The sequence below is a fragment of the Gorilla gorilla genome, chromosome 20, assembly GCF_029281585.2.
Source record: "Gorilla gorilla gorilla isolate KB3781 chromosome 20, NHGRI_mGorGor1-v2.1_pri, whole genome shotgun sequence".
Lineage (NCBI taxonomy): Eukaryota > Metazoa > Chordata > Mammalia > Primates > Hominidae > Gorilla > Gorilla gorilla.
The window spans coordinates 55,964,355-55,988,727 of record NC_073244.2 but is presented as its reverse complement, the minus strand read 5'-3'; the positions used below and the strand labels follow the sequence as shown (position 1 = coordinate 55,988,727).

The window sequence follows — 24,373 nt, the reverse complement described above, 5'->3', positions numbered from 1 at the left end:
CCCATCTCTTCACCTGCAACCCTCAGGGACTCTCCTGTGTCTCCCAGCTCCTCTCCAACCATCCCCAGATTTTTCCTTGGGTCAGCCCCTAACACACAGGAGTTACCCAGAAACTCATAGACCTCACTGTGCTCCTCCCTTATCTCTGTCACCTCTATATCACCATTCCTTAGGGCCTCATCTGTGTCTCCCAGCTATTCTCCAAGCATCCTCAGTTTTCTGCAAGAGTCACCCCTCAGCATTCAGGAGAACCCTAGAAATTCACAGAGCTCACCAGATTATTCCCCAACTACCTCCATCTACACAGCAATGGCTCCCACATACTCCCCGTGGGCCCCACACCTATCTTCCTTTACACTCAGAGACTCCCAGGGCCTCAGTCACTCCCCATTATCATCATTCAGCTGTAAGTCCTTGCAAATCTCCTGGCCAACATGATGCATTTACCTGCCCATTTCTCCACATTCCTGCTCAGGGTCCCACACCTAGCTGCAGAAGAGCCCCTTCCACATTCCAGCATCAAATACAGGCTTGTCATTCTATTTGATACTGCCACACACTTGCCGGCAAAAGAGGCGCGTCTAATGGCCGACATCACCACCCAGGCAATCATCACCCCTCAGCTGTGCAGCGGGACCCTCCTGCCTGCCGATGTGGCTGCCGGCGCCTGTGCCAGCGCGAACCCCCAGCCTGTCATGCTGACATCATCGATGGCAGTGTCCCTGTCTTTTGCTCCCCCAGCCCTCCCAAAGGCTGAGTTAGTCTCTATCATCTGGAATACAGTGTGGCTTCTGTTTTACTAATTGAACCCTGACTTACTAAGTTTATAATGTTTCTCTCTGCTTATGTAGTTTTTGATGAGTCGGAAGGTCCTTGCCACGCTCACAATGTGTGTACTTTGTCTCATCTATATGCACTCTCTGATGGGCAAGGAGGTATGAATTATGACTGAAGCCCTTACCACATGCCTTACACTTATAGGGCCTCTCTCCTGTGTGGACTCTGAGATCAACACGAAGATCTGAATTCCGACTGAAGCCTTTACCACACTCATCACATTTATATGGTCTCTCTCTGGTGTGATCTCCTTGATGTAAGTGAAAATATGAACTGTAACTGAAGCACTTTCCACACACTTCGCATTTATATGGTTTTTCTCGAGTGTGAACTCTCTGATGAGTGTGAAGAACAGAGCTATACACAAAATCCTTTCCACACACATTGCATTTGTATGGTTTCTCCCCTGTGTGGACTCTCTGGTGAATGTGAAGGTGTGTACTTTGGCTGAAGCCCTTTCCACACTCACCACACCTATAAGGTTTCTCCCCTGTGTGAAACCTCCAGTGGACTTGAAGAACGGAGCTTGAACTAAAGCACTTGCCACACTCACTGCATTTGTAGGGCTTCTCTCCAGCGTGGACTCTCTGATGGACAAGAAGTTTCAAGCTCTGATCAAAGCCCTTCCCACACTCTTCACTTTTATAGGGCTTTTCCCCTGTGTGTACTCCCTTATGAATACAAAGAAGTAACCTAAATCCAAACCCTTTCCCACATGCATCACATTTGTAGGGCATCTCCCTTGTGTGGACTCCATGATGGTTATAAAGGAAGGAGTTGCACCTGAAGCCCTTGCCACATTCTTTACATTTGTAGGGTTTGTCTCCCAAGGGGACTTTCTGATATCTGGGAAGGTCTGAGCTCTGTTTGCAGCCCATAGGCCATTCGTGGAATTCATAGGGAGTCTCGCCAGAGTGAGTTTTACAATGAACGATAAGATCTTGGCTCTGACTAAAGTTCTTTCCATACTGGTCACATTTATAAGATTTTTCTCCTAGGTGAGTGCTGTGATGGACATGAGGATCTGTATCATCTGCAAAGGACACCCCACAGTTATTACATGGGAAAGGCTGTGGTAATACATGGACAGCATTATGTTGTTCAACTGTTGATTTCATACCAAAGTTTTTCCTGCAGTTGGGATGTCTACCAGGGTCCTCTCCTTTACATTCTTGGGACTCATGATGATCATGTGAGGTCCAGTTGAGGCTGTCATCATGCTGAGCATGTCTGTACAATTTCTCTTCCATGTAAATTCCCTTATATCTTCCCTGCGAGTTCTGGGGCTCGGTCATTATGTTGGCTTTCCTCCACGATTCTGGGGTAAGAACCTGTGTCAGGCTTTGCCATGCTGTGATATCCTGATTTTTGATAATGGCATTTACTATGTAGTTTTCATTTTCAGAAATCTGAAGAGACTTGCCTGCGCACTCTTCACAGAGGGAAACATTTTTAAATGTGGAGAACACTCTTCTTGAAGGTTCATGATATAATCCTGACTCCCAGTTAAATCCTGGATCCTTTGTTTCCAAATCTGCCAGCAATGAAGCACTTCTTGTAAAAGGTAACTCAACCCCTTTTCCTGAAGATTCAAAATGTTGTTTTTAATCCCATCTCTTATGAGAAGAAAGAGAACTTGGCTAAGAGAACAAGTCAATCATCTGTCCAGAGGTTTTGAGAAAATGAAATATGGTGGGGTGGGAAGCTGTCCCTGGCTGCTATTGACATATGAAACAATTAGAGCCATGGTAGTTCTAACCTGTGAGCTGCCAATTGGAAATCAAGTGTTGTAGGGAAATTAAAAGAAATCTTGGCCAGGTGCAGTGGCTCATGCCTGTAATAGCAACACTTTGAGAGGCTGAGGTGGGAGGATCACTCAAGCCCAGGAGATCAAGACCAGGCTGGGCCATATGATGAGATCCCATCTCTACAAAAAAATTAAAAATTGGCTCAGTTTTGCCTATGATCCCAGCTACTTGGAAATCTGAGGTTGGAGGATTGCTTAATCCTGGGAGGCAGAGGTTGCAGTGAGCCAAGATTGTGCCACTGCACTCCAGCCTGGGTGACACAGCAAGACCTTTCCACCCCCACTCTGCAAAAAAGAAAAAAAAGGAAATCTTAGGAAAAATTTTTGAAGGAAGAAATTCACCTCCCTGCTATAAGAGTAGTCGATAAAAAGCCTTTAATAATCTTGCTACAAAAGGTATGGGAAAGGCTCCCATTTTGTGTAGTGTGTGTGTGTATATAAATAATACATATTGGTGGAGTGTTTTTTATATGTTGGGCAGAGTAAGGGACACAAAGGGTCACAAGAGGTTTCAGAAACAAGCAACAAGTTCTATCTCCTGATAGCTTCCCTTCCTTCACATCACTGTCATATGGAGGACTATCACATATGTTTGTGTATAACCTGTGCAATTGTACATGGTGAGCCTAAAGGGGATGGGGATAAAAAGGCAATGGGGATTGAAATGGGGTAAACATTGTGAAATATGGTCCTGGCATTGTGTGGGGATGCATATGTTAACCTCTGAGACAAGCTTTAAGAGACATCCTTTTTACTTTCCCCAAGGTTCTTTGTCTTCATGAAAAGATAGATACCACTCAGATCCTACAATCCATTTCCTTAAGTTCTGCCCTTTTAAGTTATTGCAGAATCTCAGACAACCATGACTATGAAAATGGGGAACAGATACTGTGGCACTGTCAAAGGCCTGGCACCCAGGGAAACAAGACTGTGGTATATAACAAAAAGGGGGCTGAGGCAGAAGAGGACGATCATATTCTTGGGATCCTAAGATGGGTTTCAAAATGGCATGAATATCATGGTCAAGTCCCACTGGATACTGCTTCTGGTTCAAGGTCCTTTCTGGGTTGTTTTATTGAAAGTGACTTTCGTTTATAAGATAGTATCAGGGAAAAGGAGACCATGAGCTGCCCTGAATAGGGTTTAAGCAGTGGTTTCCCAATTGTTTTGATTGTAACCCACAGTAAAATCAGCATTATGACTCAGTAGGAATAGGCACAAACATCAACACAGACTGCTCACTAAAACTTGCTCAGCTGATAGTTACATACTGTGTGCAATGTACTTTGATAAATTCTTTTGTTTTCTGTTCTATTAATCTATTTTGCTTTTTAAAAATTGCTAGTTATGACATAGTAATTTGATTTCAGGACTCACCAAGAGGGTTTTATCCTGCAGTTTGAGAAACAACTGCAGAGATATGCAGACTTATGCAAAAGGTCCTGTGTCTACAGTTTATGCTTTGGTTTCACGAGGTTATTTATTAAAATCACAGGACCTAGGACCAGATTAGGAGGGTTCAAATCCTAGTTCTTCTTATAAGCTGTGTGATTGTGGGCAAGTTATTAATTCTGTGACTCAGTTGTTTCATCCATTGATATGGCTTGGCTGTGTCCCTACCCAAATCTCTTCTTAAATTGTAACTCCCATAATTCCTATGTGTTGTGTCCCATAATTCCCACATGTCAGAGCCCCCACACACAGTGCCTACCAGGGCACTGCCTAGTGGAGCTGTGAGAAGAGGGCCACTGTCCTTCAGACCCCAGAATGCTAGATCCACCGACAGCTTGCACCGTGTGCCTGGAAAAGCCACAGACACTCAACAGCAGCTCATGAAAGCAGCCAGAAGGGAGGCTATACTCTGCAGAGCCACAGGGGCGGAGCTGCCCAAGACCATGCAAACCCAACAACTGCGTGATCAGGATGCAAGACATGGAGTCAAAGGAGATCATTTTTGAGCTTTAAGATTTGACTGCCCTGCTGGATTTCAGAGTTGCATGGGGCCTGTAGCCCATTTGTTTTGGCCAATTTCTCCCATTTGGAACAGCTGTATTTACACAATGCCTGTACCTGCACCGTAGCTAGGAAGTAACTACCTTGCTTTTGATTTTACAGGTTCATAGGTGGAAGAGACTTGGCTTGTCTCAGATGAGACACTGGACTGTGGACTTTTGAGTTAATGCTGAACTGAGTTAAAACTTTGGGGGACTGTTGGGAGGCATGATTGGTTTTGAAATGTGAGGGCATGAGATTTGGGAGGGTCTGGGGCGGATGATATGGTTTGGCTGTGTCTCCACCCAAATCTCATCTTGAATTGTAACTCCCACAATTCCCACGTGTCATGGGTGGAACCCAGTGGGAGGTGACTGAATTATGGGGGTGGGTCTTTCCTGTGTTGTTCTCATGACAGTGAATGAGTCTCATGAGATCTGATGGTTTTAAAAAGGGAAGTTTCCCTGCACAAGCTCTCTTCTCTTGTCTGCCACCATGTGAGACGTGCCTTTTACCTCTGCTATCATTGTGAGGCATCTCCAGCCACGTGGAACTGTAAGTCCATTAAACCTTCATATTTTGTAAATTGCCCAGTCTCAGATATGTCTTTATCAGCAGTGTGAAAGTGGAGTAATACATCCATAAAAGGGGGATAATAACATCAACTATCTGTATTAGTCTGTTCTCACGTTGCTAATAAAGACATACCTGAGATTGGGTAATTTATAAATGAAAGAGGTTTAATTGACTTACAGTTCCATATAGCTGGGGAGGCCTCATAATCATGGTGGACAGCAAAGGAAGAGCAAAGGGACGTTTTACATGGTGGCAGGCAAAGAGAAGTCTTGTGCAGAACACCCATTTATAAAACCATCAGATCTCATGAGACTTATTCACTATCATGAGAACAGCACGAGAAAGACCCCCCTCCATGATTCAGTTACCTCCTACCAGGCCCCTCCCACAACCTATGGGAATTATGGGAACTACAGTTCAAGATGAGACTTGGGTAGGGACACAGCCAAACCATATCACTATCTTATAAACTAAACTTAGGTAATACCTAACTGTACATGAAACTTTGAGAAATGAAAATGAGGTCGGATATTTATCAAAAAGTAATCAAATAAGCCAACACTTAGATTACACTTACTATATACCCATAAGTGTTGGCTGTTGTAACTTCCAACAAAATCAAAGTTCTCCCATGATTCCATTAACACTGGTTTATCCAAAACATTGGATAAACATTGACTTTTCTCCAGAAGCAACAAATAGATCAAGGTCCTTGTTGGTGTGTGAATTTTATCAGTCTCATTCTGAGAAATATGAGGAAAGAATGAGAGCCTAAATATGTGAGTAGGGGAGGAAGGGCTTACTTCCTGCAATGAATGCCCACAGGCCAGGGGTGGAAGATTTGGGGAGAGCTCCCTCACAAACCCATCACAAGGAGCCACATCTTCACAATGATCTGTAAAAGCTCATTAACTGCAGGGTCCTAACTTGTGCATGCAGCTCTTAGGAGTTTTCTCTCCAGTGGTCAAAGTTTCTCTTTGTGGTCTAACTGGAATATTCTATCTGGTTTGAAATGATGATTTGAGGAAACAGGTCCAGTGGTCTGATGCTTAGTTACTCACTCACTGACATGAGGTTCCTGAAGTTTTCCAACATCACATCTTGGTACAGGTTTATCTGGGCTTTATCCAATAGTGCCAGCTCTTCCTTGGTGAAGACAACAGCCACGTCCTTGAATATCACCCTTTCCTAAAACATCAACCACATGCCGCATCAATCATCCACACAAATGACTGGTCTTAGTCTGTTTGGGCTGCCTTAATAAAATACCATAGTCTGGGTTAGATTAAACAAACAAAAAAACTTATTTCTCACAGTTCTGGAGATTGGAAAGTCTAAGATCAAGTACCACCAAGATAGGTTTCATTCAGGTTTCTTCTCTTGGCTTGTAGACAGCTGTCCTCTCACTGTGTCCTTACATGGCAGAGGGAGAATGAGAGCAAGCTCTGTTGAGTCTCTTTTCATAAGGATACTAATCCTATTGAATCAGGGATTCCAAAAGGACAATATTAATCAAATTATAAAATATGGCCCAGGACACAGGCACAGATAAATCTATACTAAGGTGTTGTGCTGATACACAAGTCCAGTAGTGTTTCATGAGTTCATTTCCCATCACACATCAAGGTTTGGTATTTTCACTTTTTCATGGCAGATTAATCTATTTTTATCATGTTAAAAGAAAGTAAGAAGACAGGGTAACTTAAAGCATTGGCTCCTAGATTCAAAAAACAGAAAAGGGAAGAGGGAGATTATTAGGATAATTTAGAACATTTGGATATCAACTATTAAAAAATAATGGTATCAATGTGAAATTTCCTGAGTATGTTAGCAGTAATGTGGAAATGTAGGAAAATGCTCTTATTCTTAGGAGATATAAGCTGACATATTTAGGGATGAATTATAATGATGTCTGCAATTTATCCCAACTGGGTCATCAAAATAAAATATAGATATGTGTGTGTATATACATATATTATGCATATGTTTGTGGTGATTGTTAACAATTGGTGAATCTAGGTGAAGATTACACATTATGCTATTCTTTCATTTTCTTGATAAATTGAAATTTCTTAAAATAAAAGGATGTGGGGAATAATCTGATATTAATAACCATCTTCTAATCAAGAAACCAATTTTTACATAAAATATTTCTATCACTGCATATGTCACACTGCTCAGAGTCGAGTATTTACAGATATGTTCTCTCAATAGATTCTGCATCTCTAAATAAAGCAGAGCTTTCAAATGAAAGTTGTAAGCAGTTATAAAGGACTTCAAAAAGAATATGTTACTAACAATTGTCCAATTACCAAAATCTGACAATGATTAAAAACAAAATCTAGGGGAGTCAGCACAGTTGTCCTAATAGCACTGCTCTCCCAGTAACACTACTGTATGCCTTCTTCTGTGAGAGGCAACAAAATTGAATTGGAATTAATCATTCAGGAAATACAGATACCCTGAAGCCTACTTGGGGTGGTAGGAATCCTAGGCAGGGACTGCCATAGGATGCAGGTACAAGGACAGCCCCAAAATATTAAGAAACCAAATTTATAAACCAATAAATACATGCAAAAAATCTTTAAATCTTTTCCTTTGTGAAGTATTCTTGTAAAACCATCTATGAAATATTCTTGTAAAACCTTGAACCTGAATCTATTCAAGCATCTGGTGCTTCCACTTACAAGAAATACTGTGGATAGAGTAACACACTGAAAGACACCAAAAGGAAGCAAACAAATGCATTCCAAATGTAGGAAAAAACACAGGACACCAAACTTGGTTTCTACAACAAGTCAACAGCAGGAGAGAATAAAGTAGAGGGGCAGATTTCTCTAGATTAAAAGAGATTATGAGATACAACAACCAACTATATGATAGTATAGACCTTGTTAAGATCCCATTTGAACAAAGCAACTGTCAAAATTTTTTTGAGATAATCAGGGAAATTTGATTATTATCTGGGTATTAGATAATACCAAATAATTATTGATTATCTCATTAGTCCATTTTTAAGGAAATATATACTGAAATACATAGAGTGTGTTAAATTAGATTGCTGTTTAGAAATATCCTCTTCCATGCTCTCCAATCCCACTAAAGGCCCAGAGTGTGTTTCCTTACCTCTTTAGTTTTGACTTGGCAATGTACCTCCTCTGGCTACCAAAATGAAGCAAAAGTGATAATGTGCCAGTTCTAAGCCTGGGCCTTGAGAAATCTCACATGCCCACTTGCTCTCTTGTCCCTCTGTCTTTGCTATGAGGACATACCCAAGCTAACCAAAACCAGCAAAGTGCTACCAAATATCCATGGCATTGGCTTTAGGTCCAGGCCAAAACCACTGAGGACACTGTTACAGAGGCTGGAAAAATGGTGACCTGGGTGATGCAGTGGTGAACATTTGGTGAACTGTTGCTGTAATTTAGAAGATAGAAAATGTACCTAATGAATCTTGGACTTGGGCAAGATGGTTTCCAGGCAGAAGGATAAACGTGTGAGCTCATTCATTTTAGTTGCATATATAATAAGGTACTATACAAAAGTGATATGCTCAGAGAAAAACCAATACAGTGTAAAATACCATGCCTCTTTCAAATACTTTGGGAAAGAAAAAAACTGAAAAAGAGATTAAGCAAATCTCTTTGGCAAAAAGTTAATTGTTGAAACTGCATGATGGGTACTGCAAATGGAGGATCATAATACCCTTTGCCCTTTTTTGTGTATTTTCATCATTAAATTTTTCAATTAAAAGAAAATCCTTCTGCCACACTGTGATGGTCTTTTTAATGTGTCAACTTGGCTAAGCTACAGTCCTCAGTTATTGAATCAAACACTAATCTAGGTATTGCTATGAAGATAATTTGTAGATGTGATTAAAGTCCATAATCAGTTGACTTTAAGGGAGATTATTCTAACTAATCTGAGTATGTCTGATTCAATAAACTGAAAGGTCTTATGAGCAGAACTGAGGCTTCCCTGGGAGGGGGAGAAATTCCACCCACAGACAGTAGCTTCAGTCTGTGTCCAGGAGTTCCAGCCCACCCTCCCTGAGGGGCTGCCCTATGGATTTTGGACTTGCCTAGTTAGCCCCCATAATCATATAAGCCAATTCCTTACAATAAATCTTTTAAAATATATCTCCTATTGGTCTGTCTTGCTGGTTGAACTCTGACCAATACATACCCATTCAAATCTTGCTACTTATCGAAGTAGACCAGTGACATTTAGAGTATGGTCATGTATATGCTGCCCATGCACTCGGATGCTGCAGCGACACCAAATTGCTATAAAAGTTTCTGAACTTACTTTTGATTCTTTTTCCCTCATGGGGCAGTGACAAGGAGGTCATGGAGTGGTACTGGTACATGAACCACACTTAGAGTAGCACCAAAGTAGGCATCTTGAAATCTGTGAGTTTGTTTCTTCACTTCTATAAAGGGAGTCATATCACCTGCCTCACAAAGTCATTATGAGCAGATAAAGTACCTAATACATAGTAGTCACTCAAAAAATGCTGACCTCCTTTCAGAAAACAGAAGTGTCTGGTTCCTCAGAATGAACAGTATATTTAAAGTGAAAGAAACCCTTAACTTACCTGGAACTTAATCATACCGTCTTCCTTTTGGAAAGGGCAGAATTCTGGAAAAGCAGAACTGCAAAGAAGAAATAATCCATGAGATCATGGATCCAACAAGTTGTGAATGAACATTGGTTCCTTCCTTATCTGTACAAGTTTCTCACAATTTCTCCTCTCCCTAGATATCATGTCTTCTCACTCTGAACAGACTGAACTCCCACCTCCTCAAGACTTCCCTAGATTTGTCCCCAGTCCCTCAATCTCAGACCACTGTGTAACTCCTGTCTCTCTCCTCAAGCTTTTGGATCAAAACCTGCACATTGTTTTCCATTTCTCAGACTTGTGAATGAACTGACATAGTCTACATCTGAATTCTGCTGGAAAAGAGGCTCTGGAATTGCCGATTAAGAGAGCAATCTCAGGGCTAGGCACAGTGGCTCACGCCTGTGATCCCAGCACTTTGGGAACCCCAGACAGGTGGATCACTTGAGGCCAGGAGTTTGAGACCAGCCTGGACAACATGGTGAAACCCTGTCTCTACTAAAAATACAAAATTAGCTGGGCATGGTGGCGGGCACCTGTAATCCCAGCTACACAGGAGGCTGAGACAGGACAATCACTTGAACCTGGGAGGCAGAGGCTGCAGTGAGCCGTGATTGCATCACTACACTCCAGCCTGGGCAACAGAGAGACACTTTGTCTCAAAAAAAAAAAAAGAGCAATCTCAGGATGACAGGGACCTTCTGCTATTTCCACTTTCACTTGCAAGACTTGATCTTGTATGGCCAGGACTGTGGTCTGAAGGACTTGTAGTTAGCCAAGACATACAAATTAAATCCCAATTTTTATTATTATGTTAATCAATAATACAAATTTTTAAACATCTACACCTTGACTCTTGGCTTCCTAAACTATCTCTCCAGCACCCATTCTATCCCCTGCTTTTGCAAGTATTGATGACACACCTATGACATATAAGACACATTCTCTGCTCTGCAAATGCTCACAGTATACTGAGCTATAAATATCCTCAGACTGCAGGTAGACCAAAGTGGGTAGGCAGAGACCTTCTAAGCTTGCCACTTCATATACACTAAAGCCCCTTCCTGTTCTGCTTATATCAGTGGATTCCCTTGCCAATTAGCTTCCAGTTGGGTTCAGCCAATGGGGAAAGCCAGCAAGAGATCCAGGGAAGGGACAAGAGTGAAGTCAGAATATTTATTACCCCAGGTTTTTCCCTAGAGGTTGCTGTGGAATGGCTATGTTCCATATCCATTAACCAAAGGTCATGGCCTCCATCAGGCAGCTGTCATCCCATAAATCTTTCTTCAGGTTTTAGTGACTGCCTTCTCCCTTAGCCCTTCAGTCCTAAAGCCAGTAATTTACCCTGCTATCACTAGCTCTGAAATATTGCAGTATCCTTTGTTGATTACCACAGCCTGCCTACAACTTTATAGACTGTCCCTTTACTAAGCTCTTCTCAAATTACCCAATTCGAGTGTTCTGTTTATTTTTTATTGGGATTCCATCTGATAAACTCTGTAAACACAATTGCCTCTGGCCTTCGTGGAGAAACTTATTGTATAAAATTGCCACTTTAGGCACTGTGGAAACTCTGAAGATTAAAAAATAAAAGGCCAAAACCAGTTTCTGTCTTCTCAGATAGTGCTTCTCACACTAACTGTGATAAAGGACTAGTTTTTAAATTATTATTACTGTTACTTTCAGTCTGTCACAGACTGATATTTTGGTAAGATACAGTAACAAGAAATTACTGGAAAAAGGAAATTAAGAAAGTAAGCAAATTAAAGCCCGATTGTTATTATTATGTTAATCAATAAGACAAAATTTTAAACATCTACACTCAAGTTCTCAAATTATCTGGTCACAGACCAATATCATTTATTGGCACTGGTCTGTTGGCTACCCTTTGAATTGCAGCTCACAGGGTTATAGAATCAGGTTAATAGAAAATGAAATGTCTTTTTGGTAAATCCTTGGACTCTTTTTCTCTCCTTTCCTACCTTTAAGAGACATCATTAATCACTTCTTATTTTGAGCTCCAACAAAGGCCAAAATAAGGAGGGTTCAACTCATTAGTACAGCATGAATTACATCGTTTTACAATAGTTAAAACCTAACCAAGAAAACACTCCTCCTTTCCCCTGTCAAAAAACTACAAATCCTAAAAAAAAAAAAAAAACCAAGCTGTAGTCTTTTATCCACTGTACTTGGTAAGGATCTTATCATTTAACAAGCACTCAATCAATGTTTCTCAATATTAACAAATGCACAAATAGAATTGGCTTGGATATTATACATTAGATGCACGTGCAAAGACATAAACTCACCCTCTACTTCCAGTACCTGTTCTCACTGAAGAGCCAATAATGGGACAGGTTTATTTTGAAGCACACATCTACACACATGCACTCACACATATATGGTTGGGGGTTTGGTTTCCTGAATTTCTGGCTTCAGACACTACCTGCCTGTATCAAGTCAGGGCCGTGGCACGAACCAGATGGCACATTCAAATTTGAGGGGAGTTTAATAAACAGACGGCTTATAATGGTGTTGGCTGGGGGTAAGGAAGTCACAGTGGATAAGGCTCTATCCTGGGAAGTGACAGGGAGGTGCCATTATAATACCTGGGCCTTAAGAGGTAAGGGGAGGGAGCAGTCCCTGGAGCCTGGAACTAAGAGGACTGCATGGCCAGGGCCACCCAAACTATGACCTGTTGTTTAGAAGGGCAGCTAATCTGTGACAATCCTGCAGAGAGAGAACTGGAGGACAAGATACTCCAACTCACACTTCTTCCTCTCTCCAAACTTTCCTGTTGAGACTTCCCATTGGCCAAAGACAAGCAAGGCCAGAAGGCAATGGTGGCCTTTCAGGGCAGACAGCAGGGTGGAAAAGGCGGGGAGCCAAAGGCATGGGACACATGACACCTCAAGACTCTTGTTTTTTCCCTATCTGCCAAAGTCCACACAGCTCTCTCACACAAATGCCTTTCTCATCCCTCACCCTGACAGCTACTCTGATCTGAGGAACGCATCAGGAATGAGACCAGATGCCCATATCAACCTCTTCAGGGAATGAAGACCTAGAGGAAAAGTGCAGCTGAATCTGGAAGTGCAATTGCCCAGAAACACGATCAGAAATGTAATAAATGCTGCTATTACACCTAAAATAATTAACACTAAATCTCTAATTTTATCAAATATACAGAGAGCGTTCAAACTTCAAATTTGTTGAGTGTAATTTAACAACTTACACTCAACATATTATAAAGCTCATATGCTTTATAATCCTCAAAGTCCGTACTCCCTGGCTCACAGCATGTGAGGTGAGAATGGAGTTAATAATTTGGGGCAGTTCTTTTCTTTTCTTTTCTTTTCTTTTTTTTTTTTGAGATGGAGTATCGCTCTGTGGCCCAGGCTGGAGTGCAGTGACGCGATCTCGGCTCACTGCAACCTCCGTCTTCCAGGTTCACACCATTCTCCTGCCTCAGCCTCCCCAGTAGCTGGGACTACAGGCGCCTGCCACCACGCCCAGCTAATTTTTTGTAATTTTTTTTTTTTTTAGTAGAGATGGGGTTTCACCGCGTTAGCCAGGATGGTCTCGATCTCCTGACCTCGTGATCCGCCCACCTCGGCCTCCCAAAGTGCTGGGATTACAGGCGTGAGCCACCGCACCTGGTGTAAGAAATTTTGTAAATGAAAAATTAAAAAATTAAAAAGGGGGTGAAAGACATAACAACGCAGTGAAAAGAAAAATGATGAAAAGGCATCAATGATGACCACCTTGATCGTTAGCAATAAAATGAAAACCAACATCCTTTTTATATATAAATTTGACAAAGATTAAACATTTTTATTATAAATCACGTGATCCTCAATAGCGTGAGAAACTGGACACGTTTACATTTTAGGCTGAGTGAAAAAAACAAAAACTGTTTTTCCTCCACTCTCACATCACAACAATCAGCACAGAAGATTTCTGTGAGGACATGTCTGGGGATTTCTTTCAGTCAGTCAAGCACACAATCCATTCTGCTGTGGACACCAGCTGGGTGTCTTCTAATTCCATTATGTCACTATCTACCTGGACATAGCATTAGATTCCACAGGGCTCAGTTCCGCAGACTGGCCTCCCCCTCTAATAACAATGGGAAGCCCTATGTTTTTTTTACCTGGGCTTTTCACCAAATAGCTATAAATCAGGTTTCCACCACTCCCTGATTTAGTTGCATGAATTTGCTGGAAGAGCTCACAGCACGCAAGGAAACACTTCCATTTACCATTGTATGATAGCGGATATTGCAAAAAATTCAGAAAACAGATTTTGGGCCCGGCATGTGGGGAGGGGCGCACTATCTTCCGGGAAGTTTTATCCGGAAGCTCTCTAAACCCAGTCCTTTTGGGTTTTTATGGAGACTTCATGCTATAGGCATGATGGGTGAAACCATAGGCGATTGGTGATCAACTCAACCTGAGGCTGTCAACCCTCCCTGGAAATTGGGGTTGAGGCATTGCCATTCTCAGTCTGAGTAAAAGAATTTACACAAACGGAATTTTACAACAGATTAGCATAACTGAAAACTTAATTAGACGATTGAATTATCTGGAGCCACACCTTGATATTCCTAAGCCAAGCACCCTCATCCAACGAATGCTCCACCCAACTGGCTCCCAAGTCTCTACGTGGTTCCAGAGCAAAAGAATGTTTCTACAACGCATATCTCCCCTTTTTCTTCAAAGTCTTTTCGCTTACACGGGTAATTCTTAAACTGCCATGCATCAGGGTCAGGGGGAGGGCTTGTTACAACACAGATCTGTGGATCTCCGGGGTTTGAGGGTTGCAAGGATGCTGCTGGTGTCAAAACCACAGTGTGAGAACCACAGAACCACTAGATGGTTTTCAGTGTTTCAGTGCATTTAATTCGTAATATATTTGGCCAAGAAAACTCGTAAGTTCTTAGATTGTCCCAAATGTGGCGCATGAAATCAAATCAGGAGAACAGTTTCCTACGAGGTGTAACCTGGGAAAGTTGGGGGTGACTGACGGAAAGGAGAAGTGAAGCTCCGCCCTTTCCGCTGCTAGGCTGCAGCCGCCCGAGGCTATTTAAACCCACCCTGGCGGGCCTGTACTCAGATTTTCGCAGAGCGGAGCAGCGGCCGGAGCGTTTTGCGGGCTCTGCGTGGACTTGGAGCTTACAGCGTCTTGCGACTTGGAAGCGGATTCAGAGGACAGGACAGAACACTTGGGTAAGTGAATCTCTGTCTGTCTGTCTGTCTGTCTGTCTGTCTGTCTGTCTGTCTGTCTCATTGGTTAGTTTATTTCCATTTTCTTAAGGAGCACATACCTCACACCACACACACACACACACACACACACACACACACACACTCCTTCATTCTGCGGGTTAGGAAATTGGTAGGGGTCCCTGGGAGCTGCAGGTTTCCTAATCATGTCTGCACCTAAGAACAGTAGGGTCTTGTCTGGCTCTTCTTATGAACGGTCCTCCAGCCCAGACTCCCCAAGATCCATGCTAGCCTCACCCAGCTTCTCCCTCTCCCCTCTCAGAAACTCAGACTTAAGAGGAAGCTCCTCACCAGGGATCCGGAGCTACCATTCACCATCCCCTAGGGCTTCACCACACTCACCTCTGTCATCACAGAATCCCACAAGCTCCCATTTCCCTTTCCTCACCATCATGGGCAATCAATGAAGCCATTGGGCTCTCCCGTGTCCTCCTCTGGGGATTCTTTAGAATCACCACGTTCATCAATAATATACCACATGTTCTTACTGCCATCACCCAGCAGCTCACCCCCGGCTCTCAGGGAGTCTCCCGTGTCTCCCAGCTACTCCCCAAACAACCCCAGATTTCAGCTGAAGTCAGCCCCCCACACCCAGGAATCACCTACAAACTCACGAGCCTCACGGTGCTCCTCCCCTGTGTCTTTCATCTCTTCACCCCCAGGCCTCAGGGACTCTCCTGTGTCTCCCAGTTACTCTCCAACCATCCCCAGGTTTCTGCGAGAGTCTGCCCCATGCACCCAGGAGTCCCCCAGAAACTCACAGGTCTCGGGAGAATATGAGCGGTCCCCCAGCCCTGACTCCTCAAAATTCATGCCTGCCTCACCCAGCTTCTTCTCCCTGTCCCCTCCCAGAAACTCAGACCCAAGGGGCAGCTCCTCACCAGGGATGTGGAAGTACTCTACATCATCCCGCAGGGCTTCACCACTCTCACATCCACCATCAACAGAATTTCACAACTTTACATTTCCCTTTCCTGACCAAGCAGGACAATCACTGATGTCATTGTGCTCTCCCGTGTCCTCCTCTGGAGATTCTTCACAGTCACCTCATTCATCAATAATATACCATATGTTCTTACTGCCATCATCCAGCAGCTCACCCCCAGCCATCAATGACTCTCCTGTCTGTCCCAGCTACTCTCCAACTACGCCCAGATTTCAGCGGGAGTTGGTCTCCCGCACCCCAGAAACACCTACAAACTCACAGGCCTCAGTGAGATCCTCGCCAGTCTCTCTCATGTCTTCACCCCCAGCCCTTACGGACCCTCCTGTCTGTCCCAGCTACTCTCCAACCACGCCCACGTTTCAGCGGGGGTCACTTCCAGGAACCCAGGGATCACCACCAAGCTCACCACTTTCACTGAGTTACTCCCCAGTCTCTAGCACGTCTTTATCCCCAAGCCTCAGGGACTCTCCTGTCTGTCCCAGCTACTCTCCAACCACGCCCACATTTCAGCAGGAGTCGGTTCCAGGCACCCAGAAATCACCACCAAACTCACCAATTTCACTGCGTTACTCCCCAGTCTCTCTCATGTCTTCACCAGCCCTCAGGGACTCTCCTGTCTGTCCCAGCTACTCTCCAAGTACGCCCAGATTTCAGCTGGAGTCAGTTCCAGGCACCCCGGAATCACCACCAAACTCACCAATTTCATTCAATTACTCCCCAGTCTCCCTCATGTCTTCACCAGCCCTCAGGGAATCTCCTGTGTGCCCCAGCTACTCTCCAACCACGCCCACATTTCAGCGGGAGTCAGTTCCAGGCACCCAGAAATCACCACCAAACTCACCAGTTTCCCTCAATTACTCTCCAGTCTCTCTCACGTCTTCACCAGCCCTCAGGGACTCTCCTGTGTGTCCCAGCTACTCTCCAACCACGCCCAGATTTCAGCTGGAGTCAGTTCCAGGCACCCCGGAATCACCACCAAACTCACCAGTTTCACTGAGTTACTCCCCAGTCTCTTTTATGTCTTCACCCCCAGCCCTCAGGGACTCTCCTGTCTGTCCCAGCTACTCTCCAACCACGCCCAGATTTCAGCTGGAGTCAGTTCCAGGCACCCCGGAATCACCACCAAACTCACCAGTTTCACTGAGTTACTCCCCAGTCTCTCTCATGTCTTCACCCCCAGCCCTCAGGGACTCTCCTGTGTGTCCCAGCTACTCTCCAACCACGCCCAGATTTCATCGGGACTCAGTTGCAGGCACCCAGGAATCACCTATAAACTCACCAGTTTCACTGAGTTACTCCCCAGTCTCTCTCATGTCTTCACCCCCAGCCCCCTGGGACTCTCCCATCTGTCCCCGCTACTCTCCAGCCACGCCCAGATTTCAGCGGGAGTCAGCCTCCTACACTCAGGAATCACCTACAGACCCACGGACCTCCCTGAGATCCTCCGCGGTCCCTCTCAGATCTTTGCCCTCAGCCCACAGGGACTCTTGTGTCTCTTTCAGCTACTCTCAAAACTTCTCTAGATTCCAGCTGGAGTCAGTTCCAGGCACCCAGGACACACCAGCAAACTCACCAATTTCACTCAGTTACTCCCCAGTCTCGCTCATGTTTTCACCCCCAGCCCTCAGGGACTCTTCTGTCTCTCTCAGCTACTCTCCAACCATCTCCAGATTTCAGCTGGAGTCAGCTTCCCACACCCAGAAATCACCTACAAACTCACGGACCTTACTGCAACCCTCCCCCGTTTCTTTCGCCTCTTCACCCCCAGCCTTCAGGGACTCTCCTGTGTCTCCCAGCTTCTCTCCGGCCTTCCCCGGATTTCTGCCGCGGTCAGCCCCAGGCACCAAGGAGAACCCTAGACACTCACAGGCCTCATGAGACTATTTCCCTATGACCTGTATCTATACAGGGATGGCTCGCACGTATCCCTCAGTGACCCCAAACCCATCTCCACTTACACTCAGACACTCCCAGGGCCTGACCCATACTCCCTGTTATTGTCCTTCAGTTCGAAGCCCTGGCCAATCTACTCGCCAACATGACGCAGTTACCTGGCCATTTCTCCACATTCCTGGTGAGGGCCCCACACCCAGCCGCAGAAGAGCCCCTCTTGCATTCCGTCCTCACACACAGGCCTGTCCATCTACTTGCTACTGTCACACTCTTGCCAGCAGAAGAGGCCCCTCTAATGGCCGATATCACCACCCAGGCTATCCTCACCCCACCGCTGTGCAGCGGGACCCTCCTGCTGGCCCACGTGGCTGCCAGAGCCCATGCTGACACGAACCTCCAGCATGTCGGCGTCCCTGCGGGCGACACTACCGGTGACATGGCCAGCATGACCCTCCTCCCTGGCAGTGACACTGTTGATGTGAGCCCCAGTTTCAGATCTGTCATTTGTAAATAGGACCATTTTCCCTTTTCTCTCTTTCTTCCATTCACAGGGCTTTTCATTCTCTCTGTTTCTGCCTCCATTTGAGATATTTACTCACCTTTTTCTCTTTCACTATGTCTGCCGTGGTCTCGACGAGAGTGTGCCACATAAGATTCCCCCATTAAAAGTCATGAATTGAGTGGCTTTTAGTATATTTGTGGTTGTGCACATTCAATTTTAATTCGCAATCCATTTGAGAACATTTTATCACCCCCGACCAGAGAAAAACCCTCTAAACGTGAGTCACTCCTCATTCTGTCTCAAACCATCTCGCCGACCCTCAACCCTAGGTAACAACTACATAGAGCGCTCAACCCTATATCCATAGATTTGCATATTCTGGACTTTTCCTATCAACAGAATTATACAATATGGGAGCTTTTATGACTGACTTTACACTTAGCACAATATTTTCAAGGTTCATCCACATTGTAGCATTACCCACAGTGGGAAACCATTTTTTTTTTTTTTTGGTTTTAGTAACACCAGGTGTTTTCTCCTTCCTTCCTTCCTTCCTTCCTCCTATTTCTCTCTTACTCCTTCTGCCCTCTCTCTTTCATATGCCTTCGGTGCATCCTACTTTCTGTGTTTTTTTGGGAAATCCTCGACAGTTGCAGGAAAATTGTGTTATTGTTTTTATTTACTGGTATCTCTCTTTCACGGTTCTCCATCAATTGTAAACATCTATTGGTTTCTCTCAAGTCACTGAGTATATTTTAATTAGGTACACCTGTTTTTCTTTATACAGCTATTTCTGGAGTATAGGGTCACATACTGATAAAGCCAGTGTAACTCAGAAATGCATCTAATGTCCCAATAAACCCATCACAAAGTTGGAAAATCATAAATCAAACCATCATGAGTCACGGTTTGTCCGTGGATATGGGCTTCATGGATTCCATTGTATTCAATAACGCTGTACACCATTAACAATGGCAGACTGATAGGGAGTGGATACTGAGAGCATTTTAAAAATCAGTTATTAGAGGGATACTTTAACCTGACTGAGTAACAGATGTAATTGTATTAGTGTTGTGCATAATTATGTGAAATGTTTTAAGAGAGTAGTACATTTGCGAATGAGATTTTATGGCTTTTTTCACTTAGTAGGAACGCTTGTGTGTGGAAAACTGAGAAAATTGCTTTCTGCTGTACACTCTGGCATTCATTGTAGATTAAAGCTTATTTTTCCGTGAATAAATCTTATTCAATAAAATACTAGTCTTTAAAATAGAAACAAAACACTAGTGATGTGAAGTCATTGTCCTCAGCAAACTAATCCAGGAACAGAACACCAACCAGCACATTCTCACTTGTAATGGGAGCTGAAAAATGAGAACACATGGACACAGGAAGGGGAACAACACACATTGGGGCCTGTCATGGGGTGGGGTTGGGGGAGGGAGAGCATTAAGGGAAATAGCTTTTGCATGGCTGGGCTTAATACCTAGGTGACGTGTCGACAGGTGCAGCAAACCACCACGGCACACGTTTACCTTTGTAACAAATCTGCGCATCCTGCACATATATCCCAGAACTTAAAAACAAAACGAAACAAAACAAAACGAAAAAAGAATAGCAAAACGCTAGCAGCAAAATAAAGTTTCAAACTGAGAAAGTGACAGACCACCTTTTGGTTCAAATCATGGTTCCCAACCCAGGTGCCATAAAGTCAGGACAAAGAATTTGATTACATATTGTAAATAAGACATACAGCAAATGACTAGAAAAATTATTCTCAACATACATGTGTCTTCTAATTCAATGATGACGCTATCTACCGGGACATAGCATTAGATTCCACAGGGCTCAGTCCGGCAAGACTGGCCTCCCGCTCTAAGAACAGTGGGAAGCCCTACGTTGTTTTACCTGCGCTTCCTAGCAGCTGGCTATAAATCAGGTTTCCACCACTCCCTGTTTCAGTTGCATTAATTTGCTGGAAGTGCTCACAGCACGCAGGGAAACACTTCCATTTACCATTGTATGATAGCGGATATTGCAAACAATTCAGAAAACAGATTTTGGGCCCGGCATGTGGGGAGGGGCGCGCTATCTTCCGGGAAGTTTTATCCGGAAGCTCTCTAAACCCAGTCCTTTTGGGTTTTTATGGAGACTTCATGCTATAGGCATGATGGGTGAAACCATAGGCGATTGGTGATCAACTCAACCTGAGGCTCTCAACCCTCCCTGGAAATTGGGGTTAAGGCATTGCCATTCTCAGTCTGAGTAAAAGAATTTACACAAACGGAATTTTACAACAGATCAGCATAACTGAAAACTTAATTAGATGATTGAATTATCTGGAGCCACACCTTTATATTCCTTGATATTCTTAAGCCAAGCACCCTCATCCAATGAATGCTCCACCCAACTGGCTCCCATGTCTCTACGTGGTTCTAGAGCAAAAGAATATTTATGCAACGCATGTCTCCACTCTTTCTTAAAAGTCTTTTCACTTACACGGGTAATTCTTAAACCCTCAGGGGATCTTCTGTCTGTGACAGCTACTCTTCAACCACGCCCAGATTTCAGCGGGAATCAGTTCCAGGCACCCATAAATCTGCACCAAACTCACCACTTTCACTGAGTTACTCCCCAGTCTGTCTCATGTCCTCACCAGCCCTCAGCGTCTCTCCTGTCTGTCCCAGCTACTCTCCCAGCATTGCCAGATATCTATCGGGGTCTGCCTCTCTCCCGCAGCAATCACTTAGAAACTCAGTGACCTCCCTGTGCTCCTCCCCAATGTGTTCCATCTCTTCATACCCATCCCCCAGAGACTCTCTGGTTTCCCCCAACTCCACTTCAACCAGCCCCAGGTTTCTACAACAGTCAAACCGACACCCCGAGGCAACACTCAGAAATTCACAGTTCCTACTGCACTCCTCCCCTATGTGTCCCATCTCTTCACCCCCACCCCCTAGGGACACTCCCACGTTTCCCAGTTACTCTTCAGACCTCCCCACCTTTCTCAGCCAGTTAGCCTCCCATACCACAGAAACACCTGGAAACTCAGCGTCCTCACGGGGCTCCGTCCCCATGTCTCCCAGCTCTTTACTCCAGGCCCTTGGCTACTCGTGTGTGTGTCCCAGCTACTCTCCCATTATCCCAAGTTTTCTGCAACACACAGCCCCCCACACCCGGGGGTCACCGAGAATCTCACAAATGTCGGTGCCCTCCTTAATCATGTCTCCCATTTCCTCATCTGCAGCCCTCAGATGCTCTCCTGTGTCTCTCAGCTCCCCTGCAGCCATCCGCAGATTTCTCTTGGAGTCAGCATCTCATGCTCAGGGCATCACCTAGCAACCCACAGACCTCCCTGTGCTCCTCACCTCTGTCTCCCATCTCTGCATCCCTATCCCTCAGAGACTCTCCAGCCTCCCCCTGCTCCTCTCCAACAATCCCCAGATTTCTCCTGGGGCCAGCCCCTAACACACAGGACTCACCTGGAAACTCACAGACCTCACTGTGCTCCTCCCGCTCCTCTCTGACCTTTGTACCGCCATTCCTTAGGGTCTCTTTCATGTCTCCCAGCTACTCTCCAACCATCCCCAGTTTTCTGCAAGAGTCAGCCCCCAGCACACAGGAGACCCCTGGAGATTCACAGAGCTCACCAGATCCTTCCCCAACGACCTCCATCTACACAGCAGTGGCTCCCACATAACTCCCCTGGGGCTCCGCACCCATCTTCTTTTACACTCAGACCCTCACAGGGTCTCACAGTCACTCCCCGTTATCATCATTCAGCTCGAAGTCCTTGCCATCCTCCTAGCCAACGTGATGCAGTTACCTGGCCATTTATCCACATTCCTGCTGAGGACCCCACACTCAGCCACAGAAGAGCCCTTCCCGCATTCCGGCCTCACACAAAGACCTGTTCTTCGACTTGCTACTGTCACACACTTGCTGGCAGGAGAGTCCCCTCTGATGGCCGATATCACCACCCGGGCTATCATCACCCCTCAGCTGTGCAGTGGGACCCACCTGCCTGCTGACGTGGCTGCTGGTGCCCGTGCCAGCGTGAACCCCCAACCTGTCTGTGTTTCTGCGGGCGACGCCACCAGGGACATCCCTAGCTTGACCCCCTTTCCTGGCAGTGACACTGTCGGTGTGATCCCCCGTTCTCAGATCTCTGATGTATACGTATGACCGTTTTCCCTGCGCTCTGTTTCTTCCATTCACAGGCCTTCTCATTGTCTCTCTTTCGGCCTCCATTTCAGACATTTCCTCATTCTCTTTCCCTGTGTCTGCCCCTGTCTCCACGTGGATGCCCTGGATAAGATTCACCCGTTTAAGGTGATGAATGTCTACTTCTTTGAATAATGCTGCTATGAACACTCCTGTACAATATTTAGTTTGGACAAATGTTTTCTCTTGGTGCATACCTAGGTGTGGAATTGCTGCGTCATTTGGAGACTTCTATGATGTTTAACATGTTGAGGATCTTCCAGATTATTTTCCAATATGGCTGTAGATTTTGAAATTCCTACCAGCAGTGCAGGAATGTTACAGCTTCTTTACATGATCATCAGCATTTTTTATTTTCTGCTTTTGTGTGTGTGTGTGTGTGATTTAGTTTCACTCTTGTTGCCCAAGCTGGAGTGCAGTGGTGCGATCTCGGCTCACTGCAACCTCTGCCTCCTGAATAGCTGGGATTACGGATGCATGCTACCACACCCAGCTAATTTTTTGTATTTTTAGTAGAAAAGGGGCTTTACCATGTTAGCCAGGCTGGTCTCGAACTCCAGACCTCAGGTGATCCGCCCACCTGAGCCTCCCAAAGTTCTGGGATGCAGGCGTGAGCCACTGTGCCCAGCCTATTTTCTGCTTTTCAATCCTGACCATTCTAATGAGTGTGAAATGGCACCATTGTTTTGACTTCCATTTCCCTAATGACTGAGGATGTGGAGAGTCATTTCATGTGTCTCTTGCCTATTTGTTTATTTTCGTTTAAGATATGTCTACTGAAGTACCTTGCCCACTTAAAATTGGGTTATTTTTTCTTAACAATAACAAAACTGTTAGGGAATCGGAAATTACAGCAGTTTCAAATTCAGTTGACACACAGTTTCTACAGTGTTTTGCAGTTTGTATGAGGTAGGATGAAGGCTGAATATTTACCTTGGGCCTTGGAATGGATTCATCTACCCACACTTTGTGCAGGTTGGCTCTTAGATTCCAGGTCAAGACACCTTTTTAAAATAATTATTTTTATGTTTATTTTATTATTATTATTTTTTGAGACGGAGTCTTGCTCTGTCGCCCAGGCTAGAGTGCAGTGGTTTGATCTCGGCTCACTGCAAGCTCCTTCTCCCGGGTTCATACTATTCTCCTGCCTCAGCCTCCTGACTAGCTGTGACTACAGGCACCCCCCACCACGCCCGGCTAATTTTTTTTTGTTTTCTTTTTTGTATTTTTAGTAGAGATGGGGTTTCACCGTGTTAGCCAGGATGGTCTCGATCTCCTGACCTCGTGATCTGCCTGCCCCAGCCTCCCAAAGTGCTGGGATTAGAGGCATGAGCCACCGTGCCCGGCCAAGACACTTGATTGAATTGCTTAAGTGCTTCCCATGTGCCAGAGCCATGAAAGGTAAATAAAGAAAATAAAGAAAAAGAAGAGTCAATTATTTTGATGACTTAGAGATCTGACCATGGAGGCCATGTGAAAGGTGGTAACCAGCAATTTAAACCATGTGTTGCTGGATCCCAGAGTAATATAATTTATTGATTTCTCGGGGAAATGAGAATGTTCTGAGAGTGGTATTTAACATCCACTACACTCACATGAAATTCTCCCAATCACAGACAGATCTGTTCATTGAATTATGATATAGAGTTCAAAAACACTCGATAGAGGAAATGATATTCAAGTTGTGTCT

At 44.6% G+C, this 24,373-nt stretch overlaps 1 protein-coding gene across 1 annotated transcript; it reads right to left on the bottom strand.

Moving 5' to 3' along the window:
• Positions 1-824: 824 nt before the first annotated feature.
• Positions 825-18,360, bottom strand: LOC101145215 (zinc finger protein 285-like). The gene is given in 4 exon segments (XM_055370963.1): positions 825-2,290; positions 2,293-2,472; positions 6,274-6,400; positions 18,322-18,360. Coding segments are annotated over 4 exon segments (1,812 nt in total).
• Between the last annotated feature and the right edge of the window lie 6,013 nt (positions 18,361-24,373).